The 8700-nt window shown below is 32.6% G+C and overlaps 1 protein-coding gene and 1 non-coding gene across 2 annotated transcripts; one reads left to right on the top strand and one right to left on the bottom strand.

Annotated features, from left to right (window-relative positions):
* The first annotated feature begins 339 nt into the window (after window positions 1-339).
* Window positions 340-442, top strand: LOC114730249 (U6 spliceosomal RNA). The gene has a single exon (XR_003738824.1). It is a non-coding gene; the product is annotated as a U6 spliceosomal RNA (small nuclear RNA).
* A 2608-nt stretch (window positions 443-3050) lies between these two features.
* LOC114730247 (MDIS1-interacting receptor like kinase 2-like) lies at window positions 3051-3683 on the bottom strand. Its single transcript, XM_028917290.1, has 2 exons — window positions 3317-3683; window positions 3051-3223 (listed from the first exon to the last, which is right to left on the bottom strand). Exons 1-2 carry the CDS (start codon window positions 3681-3683, stop codon window positions 3051-3053), a joined length of 540 nt encoding a protein of 179 aa, XP_028773123.1.
* Window positions 3684-8700: the final 5017 nt, after the last annotated feature.

Genomic DNA, 8700 nt, shown 5'->3' with positions numbered 1-8700 from the left:
GCTAACGGTGTTGAAGGCGTACGTGAATGCTGAGAAGATTTGGAATTTCTTGACTCTGATATGAACAGAAAGAAGAGAGCAAATGGCCATCGGTTCGTGGGAGAGTTATACTCCAATAAGTGAGAGATCTGAGTGGAAATTAGAAATTTTATTGGTCAGGGTAGAAATTACGAACACAGGGATTTCACCAAAAAAGAAAACAACAACAACAAACAAATACAAGTGACTCTGATTAACATATTCTATATGTATATTTGTAAACAACGCATTAATAAAAAGGACAAGGGGGAATACAAATGTTCAGGACACTGCAAAGACAAGAAGACCCAAAAGAAAGACGTCCCTGCAAGGACATTCCATAAAATTGGAACGATATAGAAAAGATTAACATGGCTCCTAGGTAAAGATGACAAGCACAAATTGAGAAAACCCAAAAGAAAGACCACAACAAAGTAAAACAATACAATGTGATTTCAGAGTTACTTTAGCGACCTCCTTGACGACAACAATCTTAGGGAGTATGATTTGCTTCTGACAGGGCAATGTACTTCAACGATGGTAACCAACTTCAGTGACACTAATCTACTCCTATGATGACGGCAATGTGATTTCAGAAAATCCTTTTTGGTGACTGGAGGAACTTGGATTTAGTTTCACTGAGTGGAGGAAGTCAGTTTCTCCCTTTCTCCATCACATGAATACACTCCTTAGTTTTCAAAAACAATCAGGGCATTTTAGTCTTTACGTCAAAAGTGAAAATTCCAGATTGGTACCTTATACCCATTTGGTCATTTTGCTTATTTGGATGCCTGTTTTGTCTTTTTTATTTTCATATGGTATTTTGTGGTCATTTTTCTCAACCAAAAAAAAGTCTATAGGGGTTGAAGATCATTCTTCAAATTCAGAAGATGACGTTGTAACAACAATTGCGGCAGTACCCCTAATTGTTATGAACTTAGACATGGCATTAAGATGGCAACAGGAACACCTATGCTTCTGTATATAGGCTCTAATGAAGACTCCTATAGTTAATATTAATGATACTAATAATCATGGTGACCTCAGTAGTGAAGAGGTTCAACTTGGTGATCATGTTAATCATTCAACATCAGTGAAGGTAACTTTGTCCCTACTTGAAATTAGTAAGGTTCAAGTTCATTCATCTCTTCAGTTTACTATACCGTCCACTTCATTGCTGTACTAGTCATTCTAACAATATCTTGTCCGTTGGAAAGGGTTTTGAGATACTTTCCGATACTTTCTAAGATTTGAATGGTCATTTTTGCCAAAGATTTTCTCTTTTGGTATCTTATATGTTTAAAGGAATTTCCCGACATAGGCATGTTACGCACTTTTCTCTCAGGATTTGTGTATCAATTTTAACTTGTCACAAGCTAAGTTCTTTAAGTGGGGAAGACATGATGGAGTATGAGATAAGAAACAATTAGGATTTAATTATATTAATTATGGTATATGTTAGGGATCTTAATAAGGATATTTATCCATTAAAATTAGGATTTATTACATTAATTGTCTTTTAATATTTTGCAATTATCTTTTTTGTCTTTGATAATGGGTGAGATATGATATAGGATTTTATTAACATATTATATTTCTAAAAGTATTATAAAAAGGGCTAGGATTTTTAGTTGTAATCAACTTTAATGATTGAATAAGAATTGATATTTCATGACCTTCTCTCCTCTTGTCTCCCCTTCCCTCTCAACTCCCCCTCTCTTCTCTTTCCCTCCTCTCTCTTTCACCTCCTTGTCCTGCATCAGAAAGTGTTCTGAAATTGAAGTGAAGAGAAATCAAGCAGTAGAAGATGTAATCTCGTGGGCACAAATGGAGCTAAGTTTGTTGTAAGAGAGAAAACGTGATATAGAAAGAGAAAAGCAGGGTAAAGTAAAGTCATTCCACCCACATTTTGAAATCCTAAATTGGGTCTATGACTTAATTAGAAAGGATAAAGTAGCATGCAACACCCTGTTTTGTAGATACATCTAATATCATAATTTTATTTATAATACATCCACAACCTCGATATTAGTTTTTTAGTTACATCCAATACTTTGATATTATTTTATGATTTAGGGTGTTCAACACATTATAAATAAGATTATGATGTTAAAAATGCAAAGAAAATAACATAAAGACATTGGATATATTATAAATAAGATTAGAATACCAGATACACATGAAAAATAAGACTAGGGTATTGGTGCTACTTTTTCTAATCAGAAAATTATTGAATTTGCCAACCTGGTTTGGGATTTTATTAGTTCAATTGACTTTATATGGGATATTTTTCCTTGTCAATTTCTTTGTTTCTTTTAAGGTGGAATACATTAGCAATATTCCAAACAAGTGTGATTTGTTGATATATACATTCATTAATTCATTAAAGATAACAGGGTTAACAAAAAAAGTACCAATATTTCCACATACACATTACACAACAATGCGACCAAACTAAATTCATAATTTTTAATATCTTCAATCAGAACATTCAATTTGATGATAAATTCAAAACGAAATATTTATTTATATGAAAATAATAAATGGTCCCTGGAAATAAAAAATCGAATGGACTAGGGATGTAGTTAAAAAAAATTGTGCAGATAACAAATATATCTTACAATAAAGATAAACGAAAGCATAAGTAGCAAAAATGTGCATTACACAACAAAGCACCAAACAAAAATTTCACAATTTATAATATCTTCCACACTATAACAACAAAGACGACTGGCTCGAAATTCAAAAATTCATGCTATCTTGAGCGCTTGGTCCCTGTCCATCAAAATAAAATGAATTAGTGCACTATAAAAAATTGTGTAAAAGTTCGTAAAAGAAAATGTGTAAAGACAAACATGCATAAAACATATATACACAAGCCAAGTAAGCATACAAGAATCAGGTCTAATGAAAAGTCTCTGTTTCAATCATGTTGGCAATGGTTCTCATGGTCGGTCGAGATTGAGGGTTGGTTTGTATGCAGGAAAGAGCTATTTGCCAAATCAAAGCCAATTTGTTAGAGTTTTGGTGCTTCATTGATGATAAACGAGGGTCCAAAATATCTTCCAAGATGATATGGCCTTCCCACACATCTGAATACATGATATAAAATCACCAGGATGCTCTCCCATTAGCAACTCAATGGCCAAAACACCAAAGCTATACACATCAACTTTCTCAGTCACTGCCATTGTGTACGCAAGCTCTGCACAAAGTACGCAACAGGGAGTAAATAATGATTTGCAGAATAAATTATTTAAGAAGCATATTTATATTTGTTTTAATCATATTTACTCACCTGGAGCAGCATAACCGTATGTGCCAGCAAAAGTGGTCCAAATTGATGAATAGATTTTCAAGAACCTTGCTGTGCCAAAGTCTGAGCGATGGACTTCGAAGTTTGAAGATAATAAAACATTCTTGCTTGATATGTCTCTGTGAACAATGGCTGGATTACAATCATGATGTATATATGATAAGGCCTCTGCTAACCCCTTGATAATATGAGCCCTCTGTGACCAACCCAACTCTAATGCTTCTTTATCGTTTCTAAGCATATCAAATAAGCTCCCTCTTTTGATGTGCTCATAAATTAGAAATGTGTGCAATCTTTGTGAGCAGAATCCATACAACTTCACAATGTTTCGGTGGCGAGTTTTGATCATGGCTTTGATCTCATTCTCAAAAGCTTTATATTCTTAATGTCTAAGCTATTTTCCTCACATACAAACTTTTTTATAGCAAATACTTTATCCTCCCCTGGCAATGTCAACTTGTAGACTTTTCCAAATGCCCCTGCACCTATGCAGTATTTCTCATGAAAGTTCTCAGTTGCTTCAATTATGTTATCATACATGATTTTGCCATCGAAGTGCCATATTGAGAATGGATTTTCCCTATTGACTCTAGCTTTTTGTTCTAAAGATCTAGAGTTTCTCTTACTTAGAATGACATAAATCAAAAGTAGTACAAACAAAACAATCAGTGCAGTTGCTATAGAAGTAGTAACAATTATCACAACTTTCCTTTTGTTACTTCCTCTAACTGGTTTTATAACCTTCACATTGCATGGTTGCAGACCTTGGATCCTCCCACATAAGTTTTTGTTGTGACTCAAATCTACTAGATTGGAAGAACTGAAAATCCCACTATCTTGTATTGGCCCCTCCAAATTATTGTAGGAGAGGTTGAGGATTGACAAGCTTTGCATTGTTGTTAGGGAACAATGGATAGGACCTGACAAATGAATTAGATTATACAAGCTGCATTTCTCAAATAAATTTTGCACTTATCCTTCTGAAGAGAGTAGGACCGTAGGGGGGCTCTTCCTTTTTTCTTTTTGATTTTTAAATTTATATATATATATATATCCACTCCTACAGGCACTCAAACATCACGGTCCTTGGCATTGACAGATTTTCAAAGCTTTGAATTGGTACAGTGACGTTGAAAGCTTGAATAGATTTTTGTGGTGGTGGGCAAAATGCAAAATGATGATTCTAAATTTTGCTAAAACCCTAACCCATCTTATGTGGTTCTGGAATACGGCCGAATTTTCTTTAACTTCTTTTTCCTTGCACTTGTATTTGAAAGTTGACGAAAAGTTGAGAAGCATATTGAAAAATTTTAAAATGTGGAATTATTTTCATGCACTATGAAGAAGCATGTGAACTGGATTCTATAGTGCTTTTAACATGGCGCAGAAATTTTTGTTAGACTACCAAACTAAGCTAGCTCATAGATTCCTGTACTGTTTGGAAAACTTTGTCCCCACATTATTATTTCCTTTTTTTTTACCAGCATTATAATTTCCCTTCATTGAATTCAAAAGCAGCAGGCCCAATGTCATTCTTCACATTCGAATACACGCATGTCTGCATTTAATGTTGCCAACTTTGCTTCAATTTTTTTTTTTCCATTTTTAAAGAGAGAAATTATATTAGCTGTAAGTTTGGTTTTTTCTAGAGGCTGTGAGAGATCAAATTTAGAATGTTATTTCCAGTGAGTTGTATTACTTCTAAATTCAGAGTCATACCTGAATGAGGAGTCCTCTAGTGTTACAAATTTTGCCTGACAAGGAGAGTTGACCACTAAGCGATCGATGAAAGAGAAATAGACTTCTTCTTGCATAAAATTAAAAAAGCTTAATTGAGATCTCTTCAGCCAACTCAGCTAACTTGTATTGACTTTATCTAGTGTAATAAAATAAAAAAAAAACTTCAGCTGCGAAATTCCCCTTTTGTCCTCCTGTGAAATCTGTTATATTAATCAACTAGTTCTGAACTAGAAGTAGTCTGTTTGTAGGAATGAGGGGCAATCAAATCATGCTGTTGGGATTTTTTTCATAAAATTTTTTTGGAGACTTAGTTTTATTTAGATATAATATAATAAATATAATACATATATTTTTTTTATATTGTATATTTGTTAATGTATAATAGTGCAATCACATCCTAAAGTATTTTTCAGTAGCACTCAATGTCCTAAGATAATGTTTAGTCAATCCAACATGTTATAGTATTTTTGGTAAGAACTTAGTATCATAAGTTTAAAGTGATACTGAGAAAAATACTTTTCTTATGATAAAGATGTTAAAAATTTATTATAAACTATAAGTTTTACTACAAAATACCAAAGTATGTTTTATCTTGAATTTTATTTGCTCTTTTGATTTTATAAAATGTAAGAACGTTAATTTTATCAAAAAATACAACATTTTGAATTTTTATAATTTCTTATTGGCTTATAAATTATAAAATTCAAAATATGGGATCTCACTGTAATTTTTCCTACATTATATCTAATTTTCCAATCAAAACTCAATATTCAAATTATTTTATAATTTATTATTGACTTATAAATATGTGTTGAGATTTTGGTGGAATAATTAATTATAAAATATAAACAGATTAACCTAAGTGTTATCTTCCAAGACGGCATTGACGAAAAAGTGTGCTCATATAATGATAAAAATGAGGATTGGAATTGGAACTTAGAGCACCACGCGTCGAGTGACTGGGTGCTTGAACATAGATGTTGACATTGTGTCTTTTCACGCGCCAATAACGTTAGAATAAGAATATACCGTCCATTTAAATAGCATAAAATTAGTTCAAAGGTTAAATTTGATTTTAAATATAATTTCTTAATTTATTTTATTTTTTATTTTTAAAAAAATATCTTTATTGATTGTAAGGACTTTTAACAAGAGATGATTATAGTCATTTAATGCATATTATTGAAGATGATAGCTTAGAGAGATCAATACATATTTATGACAAATAACTAATTTAATTAATTTCCTTAATATTCTTTTCGTCTTAAATATAAGACATATTTTGTAGTGTAAATTGCATTACAAAATAAGTCTTATATTTAGAATCGGAGGAGTACCTCCAAATTGATGATTTAGCTTTTATATTAAACACCATATGTGTTAATTTATTGGTTTGATTCTTTGGAGAAAGAATATTCTACAATTTTGATGCTTCAAAATATGAACATTAATAGCCTGTATATTGCGTTTGATTTAAATATATAAAATTTTTTAAAATGTCTTTTTAGTCTAGTAATTTTAATATTATTAATTGTATTAGAAAAAATATATTAAAATTTTACTTATTAACATATTGAATTTAATTTTTAAAAAAACAATTATTAATATGAAAAATTATTATCTGAGACTACAGTAATTGAAAATTGAAAGGAAACTCATAAAATTCCAGAGTCAAACTAAAAATTTGTATAAAATTAAAAGATTAAAAGCAAACTTTACTTTGCCGACCAAAAAGAAAAAAGAAAAAAAAGCAGCAACTAATCAACAATATGATCTTTCTTAGGACGGAATTTGCAAATTCCGTCATTAATTCCCAATTTTTTTAGTAAATTTTTGCTTTTAGTAATAGTTCAAATTCAAACGTTTAGGGCATATATATATATACACGCGCACACATATCTGTGTGCGTCATAAGTTCATAACCTTGCATTTATATATATATATATATATATACTGCAATAAATAAAAGGGAAAACCAATTATTGGGTCCTCATGCATTCATGGGGTTTTAATTAGGACCTCATGATTTTATTTTTATCAAGCAACTCCCTCTTTTTCCCCATTAGAGCCGTTGCTCCTTGAAGAATTTATTAAAAACAAGACAAGGGACCAACGGAGTTAGCTAACGGTGTTGAAGGTGTACGTGAATGCCGAGAAGATTTGGGATTTCTCGACTCGGAGATGAACAGAAAGAAGAGAGCAAATGGCCATCGGTTCGTGGGAGAGTTGTAATCCAACAAGTGAGAGATCTGTGTGAAAATTAGAAATTTTACTGGTCAATGTAGAAATTACGAACACAGAGATTCCCAAAAAAAAAAAAAAAAAAACAACAACAACGAACAAACACAAGTAACTCTGGTTGACATATTCTGTGAGAAAAATTTAGGTACTCTGAGAGTACCACCTCATCTGAACTCTACTCAATAAAAATGATTCAAGTTAATCTGTTGCATGTCAGCCTACTCATTTCTATTAATCTGTTGCTTTAAAAAATAAAAGTGCCAAATGGATTGTGATTTCCATTACTGCCCTCCCTTGTTTGTTTCTCAATCCCTACCCATTTTTGGGTCTCAAAACTCTCCCCCATCAGCAACTCAACACCAGCGATGTCGGCGACGTAATCCACTTGCAACCCTGGTGATTCTCGTTTCTACCAGGGTCTCTTACATGGTGACTTAACAGAACCCATCGATAGGTTGAATGGAAGACCATAGGTTGTAAGTCTTTTTCCCCTTTCCACTTTGTAGATCTGAATGGACAAAGCCGATTCTTTTTCATTGTCGCCTCTGCCACTTGCGATGCAGATCTGAACTACCAATAGATTTTTTTCTCTCCTCCCTTGTTCATTTTTCTGGGTTTTTCAATGTCCATGGGTGCTCCAAAATGGTTTCATATTTGTATTTGGTTTTTGCTGGAAATAAGATTTCTGGGTTCTTTAATGCTCATCGGTGGTTCGGTTTTTGGCATGGAACCTAAATCCTATTGTTTTCAATTTTAGAAATACAAATGAAACAACCCTTCCAAGAAATTGCAGATTCCAGCCAGTAAGTAAAATAATTAATGGCCTTCTCTTCATACAAGTTGAAGCTTCTGGAATGGAAATTAGCATTTATCTTTTATTTCTGAACTTGTTTGAGGAAAGATCTTAATTCAATTCAAGAAATGCACACAAAATACAGAAGTTGGAGATCATTCATTCAAAAATCATACTGTATAGCATATGGTCAAGATAGGAAATAAATACAGAAGAGATGGCCACTTTCGCTAATGTGGAAGATTCCGCCACCGTCACAGAGAATGAAGAGAAAGAGAAAAAGGGGGGGCGATAAAGAAAGGGAAGGAGCTTGAGACGGAGATCAGGGAGAGAGAAGGATTGAGAAAGACGAAGGGGCCAGTAATGGAAATCATAATATCTTAGGCTTTTTTTTTTACGCAACAAATTAATAAAAATGAATAGACTAACACATGGATAGAAATTATCTGAGCTAAAGTATTTTTTAGGTAGAGGTAGAGTTTAAATGAGCTGGAAGTCGATCTGGGAGCACCTAAGTATTTCTCCACATTCGATATGATATTTGTAAATAATGCATAAATACAAAGGACAAGGGGGAATACAAGTGTTCATG

The sequence above is a fragment of the Neltuma alba genome, unplaced genomic scaffold (genome assembly GCF_004799145.2).
Source record: "Neltuma alba isolate B1F8T4 unplaced genomic scaffold, ASM479914v2 tig00012722_pilon, whole genome shotgun sequence".
NCBI lineage: Eukaryota > Viridiplantae > Streptophyta > Magnoliopsida > Fabales > Fabaceae > Neltuma > Neltuma alba.
Note: the sequence above shows the minus strand (reverse complement) of the source record. Positions and strands in the feature narration are given on the sequence as shown.